This window comes from Microtus oregoni, unplaced genomic scaffold, assembly GCF_018167655.1.
Source record: "Microtus oregoni isolate MIOR12 unplaced genomic scaffold, Mior012 000117F_ref0000505, whole genome shotgun sequence".
Taxonomy (NCBI): domain Eukaryota; kingdom Metazoa; phylum Chordata; class Mammalia; order Rodentia; family Cricetidae; genus Microtus; species Microtus oregoni.
The window spans coordinates 1,135,497-1,159,407 of NW_024544746.1; the positions used below are offsets into that span (position 1 = coordinate 1,135,497).

The 23,911-nt window shown below is 49.8% G+C and overlaps 2 protein-coding genes across 7 annotated transcripts; one reads left to right on the plus strand and one right to left on the minus strand.

Moving 5' to 3' along the window:
• The first annotated feature begins 1,285 nt into the window (after positions 1–1,285).
• LOC121444096 (cytochrome b-245 chaperone 1) lies at positions 1,286–8,683 on the plus strand. Of its 3 annotated transcripts, XM_041645858.1 has the most exons (8): positions 1,353–1,541; positions 2,060–2,180; positions 3,809–3,850; positions 4,285–4,358; positions 5,211–5,307; positions 6,446–6,590; positions 6,908–7,047; positions 7,162–8,683. In XM_041645858.1, the coding sequence occupies exons 2-7, from the start codon at positions 2,096–2,098 to the stop codon at positions 7,026–7,028; spliced, it is 564 nt and encodes a 187-aa protein (XP_041501792.1). In that variant the 5' UTR covers positions 1,353–1,541; positions 2,060–2,095; the 3' UTR covers positions 7,029–7,047; positions 7,162–8,683. The 3 variants fall into 3 exon arrangements, with proteins under 3 accessions (XP_041501791.1, XP_041501792.1, XP_041501790.1); XM_041645857.1 differs by lacking the exon at positions 1,353–1,541 and adding an exon at positions 1,286–1,341 and having other exon boundaries at positions 6,908–8,683; XM_041645856.1 differs by having other exon boundaries at positions 6,908–8,683.
• On the minus strand, positions 8,632–23,890 carry LOC121444094 (hexosaminidase D-like). 4 transcript variants are annotated; one of them, XM_041645853.1, is made up of 13 exons: positions 23,753–23,890; positions 22,656–22,804; positions 20,016–20,125; positions 17,882–17,969; positions 16,669–16,833; positions 14,613–14,706; positions 13,452–13,523; positions 12,906–13,101; positions 11,518–11,600; positions 10,045–10,123; positions 9,865–9,966; positions 9,663–9,752; positions 8,632–9,078 (listed from the first exon to the last, which is right to left on the minus strand). In XM_041645853.1, the coding sequence occupies exons 2-13, from the start codon at positions 22,737–22,739 to the stop codon at positions 8,865–8,867; spliced, it is 1,377 nt and encodes a 458-aa protein (XP_041501787.1). In that variant the 5' UTR covers positions 22,740–22,804; positions 23,753–23,890; the 3' UTR covers positions 8,632–8,864. The 4 variants fall into 4 exon arrangements, with proteins under 4 accessions (XP_041501787.1, XP_041501785.1, XP_041501788.1 ...); XM_041645851.1 differs by having other exon boundaries at positions 14,613–14,796; XM_041645854.1 differs by lacking the exon at positions 16,669–16,833 and having other exon boundaries at positions 14,613–14,796.
• Positions 23,891–23,911: the final 21 nt, after the last annotated feature.

Here is a 23,911-nt window from a genome sequence, read left to right on the forward strand (position 1 = left end):
ACACCCAGTGTAGTCACTGGCTGACTAAAGACTCTACTTCTATGTCCAAGCAGTCTTCTCTGGTGGATAACCCACAACACTAGGACAGGAAGGACTACATAGAAAGGTCCTATCACAAGCAAACAAAAACAAAGAGGTTGAGGCAGGAGTGTAATGGTCTGTCCTGTCCCTTTAAGAGACAAGCCCAACTCCTCAGCACTTCTCATCCCGGCCCACTACCCTAAACCTCTCCACCACTGAGCTTCCCTTCCCTCCCCTTAGTCTCTCTTTTCCTATAAGACCCAGTCATTGTGACTAGGCCTCTCTTGGCCTCTTGATTCTCTCTGCCCTGGGGGTCTTCTTTTGTCTCCCTCTCTCTTCCTCTCTTGCTCTGCCCCTCTCTCTTTCACTCATGGCTCAGTCTGTTCTGCTGGCCATGCTCACTATGGCCTCTGTTAGATGCCTCTGGTTGTGCTTTCCCTTACATCTATAATAAAAACCTCAAATTTCATTTGTTTTACATCTTTTGTTAGATCGACTTCAGGTAATCCATGTTTCCCATGCTGTACTAGTGTATAGTGTAATGTCTTTATTATTTCCTTAAAATTCCAGATGCAACCAGGTGGTAGTGGCACACACCTTAAGTCCCAGCACTGGAGAGGCAGAGGGAGGATTTCCCAGTTCACCCTGTAACCTGGCACTTGTGATTTTTGTGTTTAAATACTTGCTTCAGTAGGCATGTGGGATCACGGTTCTGTGGCCCTGATCTATCAACCCCCTTTTTATCCCCCTTCTTGCTGCCCTATATTCAATTTTTTAAAAGCTTTCTTTCTTTCTTTCTTTCTTTCTTTCTTTCTTTCTGTATACAATGTTTTGTCTGCATGTATGTCTGCACACCAGAAGAGGGCACCAGATTCCGTGGTGAATGGTTGTGAGCCACCATTGTGGTTAATGGGAATTGAACTCAGGACCTCTGGAATAGCAGATGCCCTACATTAGGTATTGCCTTGAGGTATCCTCTTGTGTCTGCTTGGGTTGATTTGGACCCTCGGACCACAACAAAATATGAATGAATTTCGATCCACTCTTCAGGCTCCTACGACAACACCCACGCGCTGCTCGGACACCGCCAGGAGTGACGCCATTCTTTGCAGGCCCCAGGTTAAATTCAGGCGCCCTGTGACCGGCCCGCCCTCCTGCACAAGGTCCCGCCCCATGAGTGCCCAAACCGAGACACAACTCTGAAATGCATAATCAGTCTCCACCCCTAGGAAGTCCCTACCCGGTTCTTAGCCCGGAAGTCCGCGGGACAGAAGTCCGGAAGTTCGAGAGACGGTTCCCTAGTCCTCTTCCGCTAATTCGGTACGCACCCCTCGGTTCCCGCGCAAGTGTGTGTCCCGAGGCGTTCTGGTTCCCATCGGCTGTGCTTCCCGTTTTCATGTTCGTGCCCTGCGCGGGTCATTGCTTGCGGACCTGGATTGGGCACAGGGCAGGTTGAGCAAACCAGGCGTGTGCACTCCGGAGGAGAAGCGAGAGGAACGGGCCGCTTGTGGAGCTTGTTGGTAACTGAGACCAGAGGGAGGCGAGTTGTGCGGCTAACTAGGATTCTTGAGGATGTAGGTGGGGTACGAAGCTTGATAGCACCCGAGTATCCAAGGAGCCACTCACAACTGGGGTTTGGGGTGTTGTCTCCAGGGGTCTTGGCCACAGCGTCCCATTAATTCGGATGCATTTGGGCCATTGTTAGTATGATAGTAGAAACTTAGACACTGGCACTTTCAGTTCCCCTTCTTGGTAGGAAGAGGTGTTTCTGGAAGACTCAGTTAAGGTGCCGGAAGCCTGAGAGCTGCTGGGGGCTAACAGCATAATTTCAAAACGAGGGTTCAGTCAAGGAAAGAATTCTCAGATGGGACTGTGGTTTGGAAGTGAGACCAGGCCTCACTTTCTGGGCTGTGGAGTCCCTGTGCCCATACATAATTGTGGGCTGAGATGGTCTCATGGAGAAAGGAGTTTAGGGTCTGCTGTGGACTTTCCCCTGGCCGCCTGTAAGAGTGGGTGAGGTGCTGTGTGTCTTTCCCAGCCGAGTCTGCTGTGAAGTGAAGCCCAGGTTCCAGGGATGTACATGCAGGTGGAGACACGAACCAGCACCCGCCTCCATCTGAAGAGGGCTCCAGGCATCCGGTCTTGGTCCCTGCTGGTCGGTAAGGCTTCCCAATGTTTCCCAACTCAAATCTTAAAAGTGATATAAACAGTCTCTTTGTATTTTATTAGAAGTTCTTCTCAATACAAGACCTGATAAAGCATGTTGCATTAACCTTGGTGTGCCTTTCAGAGGACATGCAGGGTCTCCTTGCATGCTGGGCAAGCTCTCCTAACACTGAGATGTATTCCAGCCTATTCAGTGCTCTCTCTCTCTCTCTCTCTCTCTCTCTCTCACTTTTCGAGACAGGGTTTCTCTGCGTAGCATTGGAGCCGGTCCTGGAACTTGCTATGTAGACCAGGCTGGCCTCAAACTCACAGAAATCTGCCTGTCTCTGCCTCTCCAGTGCTGGGATTAAAGGCGAGCGCCACAACCTATCTGCTTTCTTGAGGTCACTAGTTTTTCTTCCATTGACAGGTGATCATGGGTTCACATTTCTCCTTTTCCCTGTTTCCTTCCCCTTCGTTAAGTGTGCTTAGCCTCCTGGACTCTCTCCCCCATCACTGCCTATCAGAAGTCTCTTGCATCTCAGGGACAGCTGCACTTGTGTGGGCTAGGCTGTGCAGAGTTGGAGGTGAGGCACTGGCTGTGGCTTCAGCAGCAGCGTCTCTGTAGTCTGTCCTTATGATTTGTGAAGGTTCTGCATGTTGTGCTCTGTGTTGTATTACAATTCTGTATGTAGTCTTATCTTCATTCCTCATCACATGTGGGCGATACCTACATCTGTCACTTGCATTTTCATTGGGTAGCTGACAAGTCTGGTGAATGCCATGGGTCGCATGTCCTGTTTTTATTTTTTGTGTGTATGTGTATCTATGTATGGGTCTATGCAGGTACATTTAGGTGCCTGTGGAGTCCAAAAGAGCATTAGCTCCTTGGAGCTGAAGCTACACGAGGTTGTGAGTGGCCTGACATGGGTGCAGGCACCAATGTTGTTGGACTTTTCTTTGGGCCTCCAGCTCACAAATAACAAGATGGAAACTTATTGTGAAAGTTTGGCTTTTTGCTTAGGCTTGTCCACAGCTAGCTCTTATAACTTAATCTGCTCATGCTAATCTATATTCTGCCACGTGGCCTTTTTACTCTCCTCCATTCTGCATGTCCTACTTGGTCCTTTGCTGGCGAGTGTCTAGATTCATCCCAAGTTCCTTTCACTACCCAGAAGTCCCGCCTATTCTCTCCTGCCTAGCTATTGGCTATTCAAGATTGTATTAAACATCTTCACACAGTGTGATAAAATATCCTACAACAGTGCTGAGAACTGGGGTCCTCTGCAAAAGTAGTCTATATTCTTAACCAATAAGCTACCTTTCCAGTCCCTTTATTTTTTAACAATTTATTTATTTTATGTATATAAGTATTCTATCTAAATGTTTTCCTGCATGTTGGAAGACAGCATCAGATGCGATTATAGATGGTTGTGAGCTACCATGTGGGTGCTGGGAATTAAACTCAGGACCTCTGAAAGAGCAACCAATGCTCCTAACCACTGAGCCATCTCTCCAGTCCCTTGTCTGTGTCACCAACCCTGCACTAGGTACCCGCTGCCTCTGAACAATCTGTCCTGCCGTGAGACAGGCCTGCTTATTGGGGGCTATAGTTAACAAGATAATCCTTCTCTCTCTACAGGAATATTATCCACTGGCCTGGCTGCTGCCTATTACAGTGGAGGTAAAGTATGCTACCCTCTTCAGTTTCCTTGTACTTGGAAATGGGAACACACACACACACACACACAAGTGAGCAGTCCTGGTGTGTGTGGCCTTTGGAGTGGCCTCTGCCTTGCCTTGAGGGATGACCACAGCCAATGTTTTGCATCTTGAATTTCTTCCTGTTAGAAAGTTGTTTGGCGTTTGCCTGCCGCCATGCCACAGGGAGGAATTATGTGCCCCGTGCTCTATGCCAAGGCTGGATAGATCTACCTATCTCCTAGATGGACTCAGGCAGAGTCTGGGATGCCTATGTCTCCAGCAACCCAGGCAGGCAGAGAAGCACAGTTGACTAAGCCTCTAACCTGCGCTAAAGGAAGGGAAGACTGGGCTGGTAGGACCCCATGGACCTTGGCTCCTTTAGCTAATGGGCTGATGTACGATGTCTGCTTGCAGATAGTCTGGGCTGGAAGCTCTTCTATGTCACAGGCTGCCTGTTTGTAGCTGTACAGAACTTGGAGGACTGGGAGGTAAGATGGCACAGTAGCTCCCTTGCCATTTGGAAGCGTCTGTCCCAGCACTGGGTTACCTGGAGTCAGCCCTTGGCTTTGCTTGTAATACCCCTGGACTCTTCTAGAAGCTACTCATAACTGTTTTCACCAAGGTTCTGTGTTTTTTTTTTTTTTTTTTTGTAGACTTGCCTCAAATTCAAAAGTAAGCCTACTGCCTCAGCCTCTTGACAGGCATGAAGCACCACACTCAACTCACAGAAGTTCCTTTTTCTGGAGTTGTAACAAGTCTGCATAGTCCCTGGGCTGGACTGGCTGCACAGGGCAGGGACCTGTGAGAACATGCAGCTAACTCACATTTGGACCAGCTCCCAGGCTCTGAAGTTCAAGGGTTGAGGGCTTCCTCTGACCATCCAGGACCTCACTGCAGGCCCAAGATAGTTAAAAGGAATCAGCAGAACCTGAGTCTGGGAAAAGTCAGGTTGCCTCTGGGGAAGTCCCCTACCCTTGGCCTTGGCTGGATTTCTGCATTATTGCCAGCCTGTCCTTTTGTTCTTTTATTTACCCGGTACTGAGGGATGAAGTTAGGTCCTCACGTGTGCTGGGCAAGTGTTCTACCACTGAGCAGATACCCAGCCTGGTCTTGGTTTCGTGCAAGGAGAATTCCATCTCCTTTTCTCATGTGCCCCTCACCCACAGGAGTACAAGAGGTCAGACACAGAAGCTGACCCTGGAAGAAAGCCCTGGAGGCTTTGGGGGTTGGGCTTCCAATGGACACCTTGAATCTGTGCTGGTGTGAGTGGGGAGGACGCCTCAGCATCAGCTTGGCCCTCTTCCTGGGGTTCTGTGTGGTCAGCATATATTGGTTTGCAGGAAGCCATTTTCAACAAGAGCACTGGGAAGGTCATCTTAAAGACATTCAGTCTCTACAAGAAGCTGCTGACTCTTCTCAGAGCAGGCCATGACCAAGGTAAGAGTGGGGAGTTGGTCTGGATGGTTCACCTGCTCAGGGAATGATGGGTTCCCGACATATCCTGGCTTACACGTACCCCGCCCTGCATACGGTTGGGTGAGGGCAGTAGGGGTGGGTCACCAGGCGGACCAGCAGGGAGTCATCCTGTTCTTCAGGAACCATTTGGCCTCTCTCAGGTCCGAGTCCTGGACACGATTCCTGTCAGCTATATGAGCCCTGGAGAGGATGTGGTCAGAGGAAACCTCCAGCCCTTGAGCTTCTGGGCTTGTGAGCTAAGCCTATGAAGTAACATAGATTACTTCATAGTAGGTCTCTTCCCTGTGTATTCAGCCCAGCCATTGTGCATCCCACAGGACCCTCAGAGTAGGTGTTTAACACTGGGAGTCAGGCCCCAAGGACCTCAGGCCTCTAACTTATATGGAGTGCTGGCGGTACACAGCCGGATGTGGCATTCAGATGTGGCAGTAAACAGCCAATGGAGGCCAGAGCATTGTGGGGATGTGGGTTAGTGCACTGGCTGAACTTTCCCGGCACATCTGAGCGCCTGTCCTCACAGGCAGCAAGCCACGGGGTCAGCCCCGTGTCACTGTCGCAGTGGGATGAGATAGGTTTCCCAGTGGCTCTGGGGAAAGTAGTATCAGCCATGCATTAGTTAGGTAACGGTTTTCCTGTGCAAGGGAATGGCAGGGCCACCCCACTGGAACCAGATAGGTAAAATCAGGCAAAAAGGGGTAGCATGAAGATGGCAGCTTGGGTTTAGCAATCTCTTCTGTAGGATTTCCCAGGACAGCCAGCTTCTGTCTAACACTGCACGAGTGATGAGTCTCCTGGGTGTGTTCTTATCCAGAAATTTATTCCGGGGCCTGGCAGTGGTGGGAGGCAGAGGCAGGTGGATCTTCTTGAGTTCAAGGCCAGCCTGGTCTACGGAGTGAGTTCCAGGACAGGCTTCAAAGTTACAGAGAAACCCAGTCTAAAAGAAAAATTATTCTGGACCCAGAGTCCAGAATAAGGACTAGCAAACGCCTTTGTCACTGATGTCACTCCTGTTAAGAGCGGGACATCCTGAGGCAGGCTGTCCTATGGCACAGGGGGAGCATATGGACGACTGCCCATCTGTAAATCCTTCCGTCCCCAGTGGTGGTCCTGCTAAGAGACATCCAGGATGTGAATGTGGAGGAGGAGAAGGTCCGTTACTTTGGGAAGGGCTACACTGTGGTGCTCCGGTTCGCGACAGGCTTTTCCCACCCCCTTACTCAGAGTGCAGTCATGGGCCGCCGCAGGTAAGGGTGGTACAGAGTAAGACTGGGCATCCCGTGGTGTTTCCCGGGGCAGCAGGGGAGACGCTGACTGTTTGCAGACAGGAATATGGGGCAGCAGGAGGGATGTGTGTACTTAGGTGCAGCTTTGCTGTGGGCATCTGTAGGGCAGGCAACAAAACAGGGTTGAGGGCTGTGAAGAGTGGGCCGAGGCCAGAGATTCCGACACCTGGGGTTGTTGTAGGTGTATGGTAGGGGATCAGTGTGGGTCTTTGTGGTGTGTTATGGGACTGCATTTTTTCCACGGTGACCTGTGACCTGCTTTCTTGATGCTGGCCTAGTGATGTGGAAGCCATTGCCAAACTCATCACCAGCTTCTTGGAGTTGCACCGCCTGGAGAGCCCCTCAGAACGGTCACAGAGCAGCGACAGTGAAGCCGATGGCCCTGGTGACCAAAGCTGACAGCGTGGAGCAGCTGCTGGTAAATGCCACCCATTTCTGACATGTCTCCAACTGACTTGCCCGTTATGAGGGTGCAGGCAGATCTTGTGTGGACCACCTGCCTTTCGCTTGTTTATGCTTCTACGCTTTGCAGAACCATGGGCTGGACATCTTCCACAACCCAGAAAGGCTGCATCTATCAGGATGCGGGAGATGGGTGCTACATCCAGAGGAGGGCAGCAAATCAGAAATGAGTGCCTTCTCCAGAGACAGACTACAGCTCTGGCTTAGGTCACAGCCTGGTGTGGATAAGCTCACCCAAGGGCATCCAAGGTCAGCACAGGCCTAGTGTTTGCCTTGAAGAGGCCTGCCACCCCAGGCTATGTAGTCAAGGCCCCACACTTCATAGTGAGACTGAGACACCCACATGCATGTCAGGAGGACCCACTCCTGTGCACAGTGGTGCCGACTTGTGCTATAAATCATGTCTCCTCTCCTGGACCAGCCCCCCTCAAGATGGACATTCTTGGTGGTCAGGGGCTTCCCTGAAGGCAGCCTGGCTGCAGAACTCTCAGAGAAGTCGGAGTGCTGCAGACTGCCCCGTTCCTGCCTGGACTGCTGAGAGCCCAGCAGTGTTGGAGCACCACTGTTAGGAACAGAAGGCTCTCCCAACCCAAACTGGGAAGAAGCTGCCAGTGGAGGAAAGGCCACCTCTTCTGGTTTTCTGCAGCCTTTGAGAACTAGGAGCTCCTTTACAGAAACTGAGTCTTAGCCTCCCAAGCCTTGGAAAGACCTGGGGAAGACAGGCACGTGATACATATCCCTACAAAGTGAGGCAGGAAGAAAGTTGAAGGCCAGCCTGGGCACGGCCTCTTCCAACAGAAGCTGTTCCAGCCCCTGATGGCCTTCTATGCTCTTCTAGTTCTCTCTGAGGGACTCAAGTCCCCCACAAGTACAGTGTTCACTAAGTTGCCGGGAAGCGTGGCTTCCAGGCCTGAAAGCTGTGGACCTCTGGTCTACACACAACCCCCAAAGCTGCGTGCCTATGCCTGGCCAGGTAGAACTGGGAAAACGAGGAGTTATAAACAAAGAAGTCAAGGCGGCCACTGTACTGGGCTGGACAGGAATAGTTACGCCAGAACCTTCAACAGGTCTTTTTGAAGTGACTGCTATCAGTTCTGACTTGGGGAATATGGTTGAACATGTCAAAGTAAGCTTTTGTTTTGTTTTACGAGACAGGGTTTCTGTGTTGCCCTGGCTGTCCTGGTACTTGCTCTGTAGACCAGACTGGCTTTGAACTCGCAAAGATCTGCCTGCCTCTGCCTCCCAAGTACTGGGATTAAAGGTGTGTGCCAACATTGCCTGGCAGAATGAGTTTTTTCAATGGTCAAATTGGACAATTTTTTTTCTTCGCAAATGAAGTGCGAAACATAGCCAGTGGGTTCTGACTTGTCACCTACAGGCTCTTAAGGTACTTTAGACAAGGGAGGAGTCTGTCTCTCGGGTGCTGTCCTATCCCTTTCCTCTATTTCCCAGTGCTGGGACTCATTCTTGGGTGAAGGAACGAAGCCCTCTATGAGCCAGGGTGGTGGCAAAAAGCTGATTCAAGTTTCTGTAAGTGGGACTTCTGCTTCTACTGTCTTTTTTTATTTCATAATAAAGCTCTACATGCAAATTGCAAATGAGGCTCCATGTGCCTTTTTCTGGGTTCTGCTTTGCCTAAGGTACTATTTACAGTTTGGGAGCCTGTCTACACAGGTGTCCAGGGTTCAGCAGGAAGATCACAGGCCCCACGTGGCTGGGCACCGAGGCAGGAATCTTGGTGTTGTCCAGGCTGATAAAGAGGACCCCAGCCCCTCAGGGGTTCTGACCCGTGTCCCAGCATGAGCTGGGGGGTGGTAGCAGTGGCAGTGGGGCAGCCGCCTCACCCAGGTCCTGCAGCAGACCCTGCAGTCGCTGCATACTTGGAAGCACGTTCTCCTCCAGCCACTCCTCTATGGTGTCTGGGTAGAAGGCCAGCTGCAGGGCTGCCTCCAGCTGCTGCACAAGGTTGCTCCATCTGCTCAGAAGGCTGCAGGTAACAACAACTGTGAGCTCGACTTGATGAGAATTCCTGCTAAAGCTCAAGTTTACATAACTAAACAATGTCCTCAGCCCCCAGAGCCAGTACTGTTCCATGCCTCAGTTTACCACTGGGACGAAATAAAGGACTGGTTGTATTTTAGCAGTACCATGCCTGGCATGAATGGCTCCTGCTGCTGGCAGCACACTGGACTCAGCACAAGTGTATTACCCTAGCTTAGAGTCCTGAACTAGGAGAGGTTCCAGCCACAGGGTGCTCAGCTAGGTTGCACCAGGGAGTTACAGGGCCACCAGGGACCATATGTGGCCTGATTCCAAAAATGAGTCTTGGGTCCATCTGAGTGGCTGATGATGTGTCTCAGGCCAGGAACCACTTAGCTCCTTGCAATGTTAGGGGCAGTGTTAATGAATTGATAGGCAGCGGTGACCTATCAGTTCATCCAGGATCCACAGCAGCAGTATCTGGGGAACTCTCTTGCCTTAACGCTGATAACCACAACCATGGCTACTGTGGGTATTCATAAAGGGACAGGATATTCCCTGAGCACTTGGGAGGATGATGACGCTGGCTACCTGAGTGCCTCTGGCTGTATGTGCTGGATCATAACCGGGTGAATAAGCTTCCGCCTGCGGTGGTAGGGGCTGAACCAGCCAGTGATATACCTAGAGCAAATCCTGACAGTTAGTGAGCCAGCAGTGGGTACGAGTTAACTCTGGGGAAACTTTAGGAAAACCTTTGTAAAGAACAATGCCGGGAGAAGACGGAGTCGCTTACCTGTTCCTTTCCAGAAGTGTATCCACAGAGCTACGCAGGTGGAGGCTGACTTGTGTGACGAGGGCATGGATGTCACTGCCAGGGAAGGAGCCAGCTCCCTCACTGCCAGAGAGTCACACTGAGATGGGTGTTCCCCAGAGGAGGGAGGGGTGGGGCATGTCAGGTAGGGGATGGGATTACCTCACAGTATCCATTATTTCCAGGCTTGAAACCCCAAGGAAGTGCTCCACTTTCAGCTTAACATCCTCAGCAAAGCCTCCTGAAACCATCCACAGGCAGAAGAGGTCAGAGAGGCCTCCTGACCTTTGGGTGCTATGGGTGAAAAGGCAAAGCAACTCAGGGGACCCCAGCCAGGCTCGCTGGCTGCTTTTTCATTGAGCATGTGAGAGATATTTGTTTAAGATCGGGGTGGAACCCAGAATGGTATGGTAGCAGCATTGTGTGCACGAGCCCGAGGCCTCACTACACACCAAGAATGGTGTGGTAGTGGTACTGTGTGCACAAGCCCTTGGCCTCACTACACACTAAGAATGGTGTGGTGGTAGCGGTAAGTACTGTGTGCATGAGCCCGTGGCCTCACCACACACTAAGAATGGCGTGGTGGTAGCGGTAGGTACTGTGTGCACAAGCCCGTGGCCTCACCACACACTAAGAATGGCGTGGTGGTAGCGGTAGGTACTGTGTGCACAAGCCCGTGGCCTCACCACACACTAAGAATGGCGTGGTGGTAGCGGTAGGTACTGTGTGCACGAGCCCGTGGCCTCACCACACAGTCCACGCGGCAAGTGTCCAGGTCAGTCATGGGCAGAGTGCTCTAGAGCACTGCAAACAAACTGCTGGGTGTGAGACCAAGGCAGACACACCTCCAGATTAGTGCGAGAGGCTGTCAGGAAGCCATTGACAGATAGTTCCTTCTTCGTGTTGGGAGGCCTAGGCCCCAGTACAATCATTCCTCAGAAACAGGAAGAGCTAAAGTCAACACCACTAACACCAATGCCTTTTCAGTACTGGTGAGGGCTGTCTGCTTGTCTTTCTGCACATTCTAGACATTTACAATGAACAACTGACAGAAAAAAAGCGAAAATAAGACCACTTCTACAGCTTTCCTCTACCCCATAGTTGTTAAATGTTTTGGGGAGCTCTCTTGTCCACGTGGCCATCCTTTGAGCATTGTAAATTCCTACACAGTCTTATAATTTAAATGGGCATGGTTTACTTCACCAAGGCCCACTGCCCACACTTGCTCTGAGCAGTGCCCGTGCCTGTCTCCTGCAGTCAGTTGTTTCCTTAGGCCACCTGGGTGTGGGAGCACTGGGAGCAGTCTGCATCGCAGGACACATATACAGCAAAGACACCTTCTGCATCTGCACCTGAAGCATGAATTGCTTACGTAGGTTTTCTAAGTCTGTGGGGCATGTCCGTTCTAACTTCCTATCTACCCGCAGCTCAGGCTAAGGATCTGGGTGTAGGCAATCCCAGACTAGTGGCAGACAAGCAAGTGGACGGACTGTAAACACGAGTCTTTTTCCCCTGAAAAGGACTGCAGTCCAGATGGAGTGGCCAATGAATGGTCAAGGGAAACCAGCACCTGGCCCCCCACTTCCTGTAAGCTAAGGGTAGGCGAGAGACCTAAAACTGTTGGCCGGGACATACCATGCACAAGTGACTGTAGACAGGCAGCCAGAGAAGGGATTCCCACAGGAAGCAGCTCACACAGCACAGAGAAGTGGTCGTACCTACGTCCAGAAGAAGAGTATTCAGCACCACAGCCCTCAATTCATCTTATCATGATGAAGATGCCATGATCTGGGTACTCTTTCTCCTGTTTGAGGGGTTCCAAGGCTGAGACCCACTGTGGGCAGCCTGGTGTATCCCATTACCTGGCTTAGGGTTTTACATTAGGTTTCTTATGATGCCCTAGGGAGGAGCCTGTGTGGGGAAAGAGGCCGTGAGCACTTGGGTCCACTCCACAGTGTCCACTTGAGGTGGAGCATTTGTAGTCTTTATTACCCCTTTTCTGTGGTCTGCATCCTATCTATCGACCTCATGCTTTCCCCTAAGGCCCAGCAGGTCATCTGACCCCTCTGGTGCTAGGCAGAGAACCTTCCGGTCTCAATTTCTTTAGCTGTAAGGGGTAGAGAGATGTTCCTCGAGTGTGACAGGTGAAGGCTGATCAAAGAGCCAGGGACCAGAGATCACATCAGCCCCCTGTTTTCCTTTACCTCTGTGAGTCACTAGCCACTATGCAAGGCATAGAAAGGCTTCACTCTGTGTGAGTCTTGGTTTAACTCACACCCTAGTGCACTCTACTGGAATGGCAAATGTGATAAGTCTTCATGAGCCATCTAGAACTGTTTCTGAAGCCAAGCAGTAGACATGGACTGAAGCCATGAGTAGCTCTTTTTTTTTTTTTTAATATTTTTATTTATTTATTATGTATACAATATCCTGTCTGCCTGTATGCCCGCAGGCCAGCAGAGGGCACCAGACCCCCATCACAGATGACTGTGAGTCCCCATGTGGTTGCTGGGAATTGAACTCAGGACCTTTGGAAGAGCAGGCAATGCTCTTAACCTCTGAGCCATCTCTCCAGCCCCATGAGCAGCTCTTACAAGCACACTAGACAGCCTCACCTGGCTGAGAACTCTGCTCTGTAGTCACATTTTGGAACCTGTGAAGGCTCCATGGGACACCTTTCCAGCTCTTCTAGCAAAATTGCCAGCTTCGACTGGTCCAGCTCAAAGGTTGGAACCTGATGCTAGGATTTGGCCAGAACCAAAGACGGGGTTCATTCTATTTTTCAAAGGGTGTGACATCCTAAAAGAACCAGAACTAATCTTCATGCTGTGCTACGTGAGACATGCGGTATCATTCATGGAACATGGAAACCACAGAGACTAGAGGGCCGCGTGCTTGTGGTTCTGAGCACTTCAGTGTTTCCTCAGCCACGAGGGAATGAAGAGCATGAAGGGCAAGGCCAACATTGACAGGCTGCCATCATGGGTGAGGGGAACTGTTCTCCACACTCAGCCTGACCTTACCTCTGCCAGCCAGTCAGAATGATTCCTTGCAGAGTATCCACTGGCCCACTGACCGCCACCTGGAGCCACTGCTCATGGTTTCTAACGTGGTGCTCAATAGGCGGCAGGGCCTGACTTGCCCCGGTGGCCCCCTTGAAGGCACTGGCAGCCCACAGCCTCTGGAAGCCACACTCCTGGTACTTTCCCATGAGGAAGACTAGATAAGAAAACAAGCCGATGAGCAGCTCTTACAGAGAGAGGCCCTGGATACACAGCCTAACCAGAGCAGCCCAGAGCTGCTACCCTAGCAGAGAAGAGACTCCATTCCCATATGGCCCGTGGTTTATCACTCATTGGGAATAAACTTTTCAGGAAAGAACCTGGTATGATCTGGAGCCAGCAGGGGATCTCATGCCAGCACAGGGGGCTTTGCATGGCCCTTCTGTTCCATGCTGGTCAGCCAAATGAGGAGCCTGTATTCCCAGGCTGAAGGGTTCATGTTACAGGGTCATGGAGGACTAGGAAACAATCATGCAGGCACATGCACCAGGAGCAACCTGTACTGACTTTTGCTGTGGACATCCAGGTCAGCTCCATAGTCCCAGAGCACAGGCTCCACCAGTTGAGGCACCCCAGATGCTGTCAACAGAGCAAGGCCATGAGTGTGGGAAAGACCACTCAGGTCACACCCCTACTCCTTACACGTATCTGTTTTATACAGGGGTCTCACTTTGCTGCCCAGGCTGGCCCTGAAATCCAATCCTCTTGCCTCACCTTCCTAAGTACTGAGATTACAGTCATGTGCCACCATGCTCACCTCTGGCATATTCTTTTAATGCTAAAGTGGGAAAACAAACATCTTCTCAGGTCTAGTGGGTTCTCAGTACAGCTTACAGAGCTATAAATGGTGTTCGTAGCTGCCTGCTTTTGTGAGGAGGGACTCCTACACTCTCCTCCGAGCTGCTGGCTTTGCGGCCTCAGGGAACTGGAACACATCTCTAATAGGAGCTGATTCTAACCCATTAATGTAAAACATACACTAGCCGGGGCTGGAGAAATGGCTCAGTAGTTAAGAGCACTGAGTGCTCTTCCAAAGGACCTGGGTTCAATTCCCAGCACCCACATGGCAGCTCACAACTGTCTGAAGATCCAGTTCCAGGGGATCTGACACCTTCACACCAATGCACATTAAATAAACCATAAAAAATGTTTTTTTTTAAAAAAAAAACATACACTAGTCTCAGGGTTCAGTGGAGCTAGGTGGTGTGTCTAGGCGCTGTCTCCCAGGCTGGAGCTAGGTGGTGTGTCTAGGCGCTGTCTCCCAGGCTGGAGCTAGGTGGTGTGTCTAAGTGCTGTCTCCCAGGCTGGAGCTAGGTGGTGTATCTAGGCGCTGTCTCCCAGGCTGGAGAAGGTACTCTTCAGTTCTCATCTCCAAGCTTTGGGACAGTGTGAACTTTTAACCCTGGCATCTACAAGGCTGGTCACAGGGTACACATGGGCTCTCAAAAGCCCTGGAAGCACTGGACAGTCCCACGGCCCCTCTGGGCCTGCCGGCAGCCACACCAATTTCTGGCCCGCAATCCTGCAAGGCTGCACAGTAACTTGAAGGGAGGATTAAACCCCACATTTTTGCTAGAGCACACACATTAAGAGCTCATTTCCAAGGCCTCTGGGACTTGAGGTCTTGGGCAGCCACATGTAAGCCCCCATCCACCAGGCCCTGCCAACCTTTCAGCTGTTCCTGGGGGATGTCCCGTAGCATGTCATCCCACACCAAGGGTGTTGTGCCAGGGTGCTGTGCCAGCACATGGCTGGCTACTGCCTGCATGTGGGACAGACACAATTTTGCAGGGCTGTTCTGTTCCTGCTGTAGCCACTGTTTTGAGGTCTCCCCCTCGCCCAAGTAGTAGACCTAGGAGGAAGAAACAGGATGGGATTGTGTCTGCTGCCATCCTTTGGACAGAGGAGACTAAGAAGGAGCTCAGCTTCCCTGGTCTCTAAAGGAAGATTCACTCTTGGGTTCACAGCAGCTCTGCTCAGGTCACCCTATTACTTCAGTGAAGAGTGGATGGATGTGTCCCACTGCGCCATGGCTATTCCTGGCACATGTGATGATGCTGATGGGACTTGTCCTGCACTAACAATGGGAATGAAAAAGCCAGACACAGAAGGCAACATGTGGTGTGATTCCATCTGTGAAATGTACAGACATATTTTTTTTTTTCTGAGACAGGGCTTCACACACAGATTATGGATTGTATTTTGCTCCTTTTCCTCTTTTTGTTTTTTATTTGGTGTGCATTGGTGTTTCGCCTGCATGTATGTCTGTGCAAGGATGTCAGATCCCCTGAAACTAAACTTACACAAGTTGTGAGCTGCCATGTGGGTGCTGGGAATCGAACCCAGGTCCTCTGGAAGAGCAGTAGTGCTCGAGTCCCCCTCCTCTTCTTTTTGGAGGCAGGATTTCCTGTATCCCAGGCTGGCTTGTAATTCAATGCTGTAAGGTGCTGGGTTTCAAGTGTGTATCCTCAAATCTTACTTTCAGATTTATTTTGAGATACCACAGCCCAAGCTGTGTAGCCCAGGCTGGTCTCAATTTGTGGCAATTCTCTTGCCCTAGCCTCCAAGTGCTAGGATTATAGGTGTCAGCCACCATGTCCAGCTCTAATTTTCTTTTAAAAGAGGAAATCTCAGCCGGGTTATGGTGGCGCATGCCTTTAATCCCAGCACTGGGGAGGCCAGAGACAGGAGGATCTCTGTAAATTTGAGGCCAGCATGGTCTACAGCAAGTTCCAGGACAGGCTCCAAAGCTACAGAGAAACCCTGTCTCGTGGCGGGGATGGGACGTGGGGAGGAAATCTCAGAGTTGACCGCCTACAAACCCAGGCTGTGGTCTTTGTCTCAGAGCTCCTCCAGCACTGCCCACATCTGGAATCTGGCCAGATGAGAAGGGGTAGAGACTAGCCACTGGGCAGGCTAGGTAGGAGGACACACCACAGAGACACCAGGGGAACAAGATCCAAACATAACAACACTTTCTCCTCTCAACACCTCAAACTGCATTTCTTTTGCTAGAACAGTCTGAAAGGGCATGGATTTGTTCACGGCAGGAGGAGGAGGAGGAAGTAAAGAAGTCTGTCCCTCTGGACAGTAGTGACATCTGTATGTGCGGTCCTTACTTGGGCTCTGTGTAGGACTGCCTATGCCAGGTGACACTCCTCTCCAGAGAGGTCATCTAGGACAGGTCCCTAATTAGGGTTATCTCCTTGGCAATCCCGGCCTTTATTCTTTAGTGTTTGGACTATTTCTCTATTTAAAAGAATCCATAGTTCCTGGCACAGTGGCACATGCCTGTAATTCTAGTGTTTGGCAGGTTGAGGCAGAAGCATCAAAAGTTCAAACCAGCCTAGATAATGTAATGAAACTGTATCTCAAAAATTTTTAAATTAAATTAAACCAAAAGAAAACAAAGAGGGGGCTGGAGAGATTGCTCAGAGCACTGGAAGCTCTTCCAGAGGACCCAGCTTTGATTCCCAACACCCACAGGGTGGCTCATAGCCATCTGCAGTCCCAGGCAATCCTGACACCCTCTTCTGGCCCCTGAGGGCACCAGGCACACACAGACATGGTACACAGACATATATGCAGGCAAAATATCCATACACATAAAATAAATAAGTAAATAAATAAATACAAAAAAAAAGACAGAAAAGAAAGAAGCCATGACAGGGGACAAGGTGTCTGAAGAAAAGAGGCTGCAGACCTTGAAAGCGAAGGTACTCACCTCATCACAGCCAATGTGGAGCCACCGGGCACCCCTGTGCAGCCCCATGATCTGGTCAACCATATCTTTTACCAGTGCTAGCGACTCAGCCTCATGAGGGTTCAGGGTGTTGGGGAAGAGAGCCACTTCACGGAGGTGTGCAAATGCTGCATGCTTTAGCACAAACTATGGAGAGACAAGGGGTGGGGGGGAGAGCTGGTGCTTAAGGACCCTGGTCCCCATGATGTCCCTGGCAAGAGTTACAAGCTTATGTTGCTTAACTGACAGTGTGCCTGAGGGCCAGCTGGGTGGCCTGCAAAGGTGACTCCTGTCTCTTCCAGATGGCTGCAGCTGAGACAGCTTGAGAGCCTGCGGGGCAGTGGCCTCACTGTGCTTGAGCTGGGTTCTAAACCCTCTAGCTGGTTCCTCAGCAGCCTCTTCCCTTCTCCCTTCCTTGTTTGCCTCCCTCTCCCTTTTCCCCCCTCCTTCCTCCCTCCTCCTTCTAAGTCTCCGTGGTGTTGGGTCTTTATTTAACACAAGGCTTTGCATGTGCTAAATAAGTTACTTTACTAGATGACTTACTAGTATCTCTAGCTTCTTTTTACTTACATGGGTGTTTTGCTTGTTAGGGTTAGGGGTCTGTGCACCATGTATGTCTAGTGCCCATGAGGCCAGAAACAGGGCATTAGATCCCTTAGAACTGGAGTCACAGGCAGTTTTGAGCAACCTGTGCGTGCTGGGATCAAACCTGCGTTCTCTGGAGGAGCAGCCAGTGGTCTTAACAGCTCCAACCCCTCCAGTCCTTTTTTCTTTTTAAATTTTATTGTAGAGGAATGACTGCAACTGCATCCTCTAAGTCATTAAATCAACACCAGGTTTGCTTCTCAGTTGTCTTACATGTGAGAAATAATTTTGAACACTGGCAAAAAGACACAAGCAGAAAATGCAAGGCTTCCCTCCTTCCTTCCTCCCTCCCTCCCTCCTTCCTCCCTCCCTCCCTCCTTCCTCCCTTCCTCCCTCCCTCCTCCCTTCCTCCCTCCCTCCCTCCCTCCCTTCCAGAGCTGCCCTGACCAAGAGTGTGCTCTCTGGCTGCTGACAGGCTGGTGCTGCTGAGAAGAGGGGCTCAGGGAGCATGCCTATGCCTATCCTGTTAGGTCCTGCTGCCTCACACTGGAGCCCAAGCCCAATCTCTGAAACCCACACCCACACCAGTAATTTCACTCCTCCTGCTCACCTCCATGTGTCCAAATGTCTGCACCAAGGGAACCACTTCCAGCTCATTGAGCTTGGCCAGGCGCAGGATCTCCGCAACTTCAGAGGGGCTGGAGTGATAAGAGCACAGAGGCCTGTGTCAGTCCAGTCAGTCCTTCCCCGCCCCTTTGCATCTTCTACGGACTGGTCACAGGGTCATCCTGCACAACAGGGGTTGACAGACTGGCCCAGGAGTAAAATTAACTACTTACCTGCTTTTATATAGCCTTAACCTAAGAAAGGGTCCCTTCAGCCCCCTCACCCCAATTTTATTTTACTCTGAAAGACAAACAAACATTCACTGTTTGGAACACAGCAAAGCACAGCGAGCAGGCAAACCTACACCATGTGCAGGTGCACTGGGGAACCGGACACCCAGAGCCATACTGCCCTTGAGCGTGGTGGTCACTTTCCGCAGCCACAGAACATGGCCTTTGGTTTGTTTGGGACTTTTTGAAACAGGATGGCAGTCCATGTTCCTGCCTGGGCCATTCGAGACTAGCATAGGCAGTTATTCCATGCCTAACTAAAGAATCAGCAATGACCACATCTACACCCCCCGACCCTCTGCTTGGGATCAAACCCAATACCTTGTGTATGCTAGGCCAGCCCTCAGTAACCACTGAGTTACATCCCCGGCTTCACCAATTCAGTAACTAAAATGACATTGCAAAGTTGTTTTAATCTTTTTTTTATATATTTATTTATTATATATACAATATTCTTTTTGTGTGTCTGCCTGCAGGCCAGAAGAGGGCATCAGATCTCATTACAGATGGTTGTGAGCCACTATGTGGTTGCTGGGAATTGAACTCAGGACCTTTGGAAGAGCAGGCAATGCTCTTAACTGCTGAGCCATCTCTCCAGCCCCCTTAATCTTGATTTCTATAAGAGGCTTAGTATTTTCCCACCTGCCTATTCATTCCAAGGTTCAAATCAAACTGTGAGAAGCTGGGGAGATCACCCAGTGGTTGAAATGCCTGTTGCATAAGCAAGAGAACTAGAGTTCAGATCCCTGGACCCAGGTAAGTGCTGGGTGAGCATGGTGGTCCATCTGTAATCCCAGTGCTCAGAAGGCACAGACAGGCAATCCCAGAGCAAGCTGGCTTGCCAGATTAGCCAAAATGGTGTGTTCTGGATTCAACCAAAGATGCTGCTTCAACAAATAAGGTGGAGAGTGATAAAGTCTTGGGATGTCAGGCCTCCACATGTACTTGCACACATCCACCCGTACACACGTGAATGCAAACACAACACACACACACATGAGACAGACACATAAACACATGAGAAAAAAAAATCCCAATTGTGGCCTTAAAAGCAGCCCAGTTCCAGCTGCCCCATGACTTCTTACTCTTCCCCATAGAGTCAGAGCAGGTGTTCTTTTAAATGCTTCTTGACCATCTTTAATGTGTATGTTTTACTTAAAAACTACTCCCTGCATGTGTGTGTGTGCTCCCGTTCTGTGTGTGCCATGTGCCTGCGGGAACCTGAGGAAGTTAGAAGAGAACACTGGATTCCCTGGAGTTACAAGTGGTTGTGAGCCAGGACATGAGCCGTGGGAACCAAACCCAGGTGGTCTGTAAAAGCAGAAGCGCTCCTAAACACAAAGACATCCCTCCAGGCGCTCAATGCTTTACTTAAATACATTTTTTTTGATATGAGTGTTTTGCCTGTATACCACCATTTTGTTTGTTTGTTTTTTCTCTGTGCAAAAACCCTGGCTATCTGGGAACTCAATTTGTAGTTCCAGCTGGCCTCAAACTCACAGAGATCCACCTGCTTCTGCCTTCCAAGCATTGCGATTACATGCTACACCACCACTGCCTTGCCAGCTTTGTTTTTGAGACAGGATTTCACTCTGCAGCCAAAGCTGACCTTTGACTTTCAACAATCATCCTATCTCAGCCTCCCAAGTGCTGGGAACACAGGTGTCAGCCACCACACCAGGCTACATGTTTTAATTTTGTAATCAACATATAAATAAAGACATATGCTTAGAAAGTCAGAAAAGGAATGTAAGCTATTAGACTCCAATAACCCACCCACAGTTCTGCACAAGCCACCCTTCTTGGAGGCCCTCACGCCCCCTGGGCACCCTCTGCTAGCTCTGATACCTGTAGGCATGCTTGGCCCGCAGCAGCATCAGGCGGCCCTCATAGGGAAACATGTCTTCATACTCAATGAGAAGACCATTTGCACCGAGTGCGTGGAATAGGGGAAACACCTGGAGAGAAACGGGTTAAAAGTGGCAATCTGAACAACGAAGGACTTAGCTGAATGTGCACCTTTTTCCTTTCTAAGTTCTGGAGAGGGATGGGAACTGATATTCATTTAAGGGGGGGGGGCACAGTGCCTATGTGAAGATCAGAGAATTGGGGATATGGTTTTCTTCTTCCTTTATAAAGGGTCATCAGGTTGGCAGGACTCACTAGCCCCTTGAGCAGATTTTTGGTTTTTCAAGACAGCGTCTGTCTGTGAAACAGTGCTGGCTGTCCTGGAACTCACAGAGATCTGACTGTCTTTGCTTCCTACTTATATGACGTTATTTTGAGACAGGGTATCATACTGCACTCCAGGCTGGCCTAGAACTATGAAGCCCACACTTGCCTCTTCCTGTATCAGCCTCTCACTGATAACAAATACTGTGTTTTAATTTCAAATTTATTTGCTAAAAATCACCAACATTTGTTCTGTGTCTGACTGCATTTTCAAATGTCCCTTAGCATATCTACATTCCATTTTCCTGAAGCTGGTCGTTAGCTACAGTCAAGTTAAAAATCTTGCATTTGTTTATGTGTGTGTGGATATATATGTATGTATGTATGGGGACACACACCAGACCCTAGGTACAGTCAGAGGACACCTTGCAGGAGTCAGTTCTCTCCTTCCAGCTGTGGGGCCTAGGGATCACATTCAGGTTGTCAGGTTTAGTAGCAAGGGACTTTATCCACTGAGTCATGTCGCTGACCATGTCTTTAAAAGCCAGGCTTCATTCTCTGGGCAAGACTATTTCCAAAATGGCACCGGCCAGATGCCATGGCCAGACCTCCATGGACCTTCTTCCCGGGGGGCACTGCCCGAGTCACTGCAGCTGGCTTGCCAGGAGGATCACTAAGTCAGAGATCTCCTTGTTCCTTCCTCTCCCCTTTTCAGTAGGAGGGGTTTGATATGAGTTGAAACAGGGGCTCTCGTGTCGTAAAACCTGGCCTCAAAATCACTAGTAGCTGAGGATGACCTTGAACTGACCTTCCTGTCTCCACCTCCTAAGTGCTAGGATCTGCTCTGTCCTGAGCCACCTTGCTTGCTTGCTTTCTTCCTCCCTTTCTTTCCCTTCCTTCCTTTCCTTTCCTTTCCTTTTTTTTTTTTCAAGACAGGGTTTCTCTGTAGCTTTGCAGCCTGTCCTGGAACTAGCTCTTGTAGACCAGGCTGGCCTCGAACTCACAGAGATCCTCCTGCCTCTGCCTCCCGAGTGCTGAGATTAAAGGTCTTTACTACCACTGCCAAGCACCACCTTTTTTGAGACAATGTCTCATGTAGTTCAGGATCAATGCTGGCCTTGATCTCCGGAAGCTCCTGCCTCTACTTCTCCAGTACTGGGATTACAGATAAGTGCTACTATGTTCATGCTGAAGAATATATTTGTATTAGAGGACGGTTGTAAGAACTGATCACACATGAAATAGCTTCAAATAACAGGAATTTTCTCTCATAGTTCTGGAGGCCAGGAAATAGCAGGACATCCTTCTTGTCTCTTACTGTAGTTAAAACTACCCTTCATGTTCACTGATCTGTGACTATCGTTACCATCTCTTCTTCTGTTGTCACAGGTGTCCTTCTTACATGTCTTTTCCTCTTCCCCGCATCTAAAACCTCCGCTTCTACCTGAGTTTAGATCCCTAACACTTATGTAAAAGCCAGGTATGGGGGTGTATGCCTGTAACCCCAGCACTGGCAGGGTAGAGACAGGAAGATTATGGGGTTTATCTGAAATGGTGAGTTCCAGGTTCAGTGAGAGATCCTGTCCCCGCCCCCCAAAAATACAGTGATAGAGGAAACCAGCTGTTGTTGACCTATGATCTCCCCATGCACACACATGGGTAAGTGTACAGTGTGCTTCTCCAAAACATATACCTCACACACAATTCACCTTTTTAAAAAGTAACTCTTATTTATTTATTCATTTAATTTTTATGTGTGTTGGTATTTGGCCTGCATGTGTCTTTTTTTATTTTGTTATTTCATGTGTATTAGAGTCTTGCCTGCATGTCTATCTGTGTGAGGGTGTGGGATACTCTGAAACTGGAATTACAGGCAGGAATGAGCTTCCATGTGGGTGCTGGGAATTGAACCTGGGTCCTCTGCATGAGCAGCCAGTGCTCTCAAACACAGAGTCATCTCTCCAGCCCCTTAATCCACCTTTTTTATTCAGACTCATAGAAATCAAGTAGGACCTCATCTTAACTGGCCAACTCTCTATGGACTGTTTTCGGGTCAGATCACTAAACAGGCACTAAGTGTTAAGACTTGAATTTCTCTTTCTGGTGGATACTGTTCAGTCCCAACAAAGACATCGTGGTTTCTTCTGTTCTTTGTGCCATCCTGGTTGTTCTGTCTGGTTTTGAGGGGCAATGGGAGGAAAAGAAAAATCTATGCTATGTCGCCGCCCTGCCTGATCCAGGGTCCCCACGGTTATGTCACAGTGCCCACTGCCACAGAGGAAAAGGTGCTTATCTGGAGGCAAATGGAGTCCTTACCTCAGAGAGGTACGAAACCTTCGGAGGTGCTCCTTTAAGGTCCAAATGAACGAATCTCATCTTAAACGGCGTGGCACACGACATGTTGGTATTTTTTTTTTTTTTTTTTTGTTAACTACTATAGCAGAATCTTCATGTGGGACTTCTTCCTGGTGGACAGAGCTCAAGTTACAACTCAGGAGCAGAGGCAGCCCCTCCCCCTTTCTTTTTCAGTTCTGATAACAGCCAAGTTTGCTCTACTACACCAGAGGAAACTCATTTTACTAATATGAAAATAAACCGAAAAGTTTATCCCCGTATTCAAATACAGTATTTGTGTATTGCCCCCAAATAGAAAACCATTGATTTCCTTGTGAGATAATTATGATTTATAGCAACCAAAAAACTCTGCAAGCCCAGCAGTGGCAAACACCTGTAACACCTTTCCCACTTCACCCCCACCCGAGGAGGGAACAATGGAAGTTTAAGGCTTGCCTGGGCTATAAAGGAAAGTCAAAGTTGGCCTTGGCAACTTAATGAGACCCTGTCTCCATATTAATAAGTAAAACAAAGCCCGGGGATATAGTTTAGTGACACAACACTTGTCCAGCATGCATAAGGCCTTAGGTTCAATTCCTAGTACTGAAAACATAAGGCAATGATAATTTGGGGGCAGGATAGGAAGTGTGGCTAGCTCCATGGTACAGCACTTTCTCCCTATGCCAGAAGCCCTGGGGATAATAATAATTTGAAAAGGGAATAAGCTTTACACATGCCGGAGCTAAGTGTGGTTTGCATTAAAATTAATTTCTGGATGATACTGAAGCTGCCAGGAACTTAAAGAAACAGTTGTATATCTTTTACAAAACCACAAAGGATTATAAAGGAGATGATGCATTCAGTTCCACGATTTCACCTGCTGGTCCTGTGCAAGGACTCAAAGCCTTAGGGGACCCGCCCCGCCCACTCGCAGCCAGGAAATACTTGTCCAAGAGGCAGGACTGGCAGTTCAAAGTCCCTGACCGGATTCTCAGTGCCGCTTTGAGGGAAGAGGTTGGCGGCCGTGGGAGACAGGCCATCCTGGTACAGCCCACCGTCCGGCTGCGGGCTTGACTCACCCACTCCGGAGCCTCAGCACTGCGCGGCACCGCTCCGAGGGGTCGCGGACCTCCAAAGGCGCCCCAAGCAGTGGCGCCCAGGGCCGAGAAGGCCACGCCCTCCCCCACTCGGCCTCCGATTGCTCACGTCTGGCCGCGAGCCGGCCGAGGGCCGAGCGC

Bases quoted from the DNA above. Each gene is read 5' to 3' on its own strand.
- LOC121444096 (XM_041645857.1), top strand. From the start codon at position 2,096: ATGTACATGCAGGTGGAGACACGAACCAGCACCCGCCTCCATCTGAAG. The intron at 4,359-5,210 runs GTAAGATGGCAC...ATTGGTTTGCAG, and splicing joins AGAACTTGGAGGACTGGGAG to GAAGCCATTTTCAACAAGAG. The intron at 6,591-6,907 runs GTAAGGGTGGTA...ATGCTGGCCTAG, and splicing joins GCAGTCATGGGCCGCCGCAG to TGATGTGGAAGCCATTGCCA.
- LOC121444094 (XM_041645851.1), bottom strand. From the start codon at position 22,739: ATGTCGTGTGCCACGCCGTTTAAGATGAGATTCGTTCATTTGGACCTT. The intron at 13,524-14,612 runs GTTGGCAGGGCC...CTCTGTTGACAG, and splicing joins CCCCCAGGAACAGCTGAAAG to CATCTGGGGTGCCTCAACTG. The intron at 13,102-13,451 runs GTCAGTACAGGT...TTTCTTATCTAG, and splicing joins CCTGGATGTCCACAGCAAAA to TCTTCCTCATGGGAAAGTAC.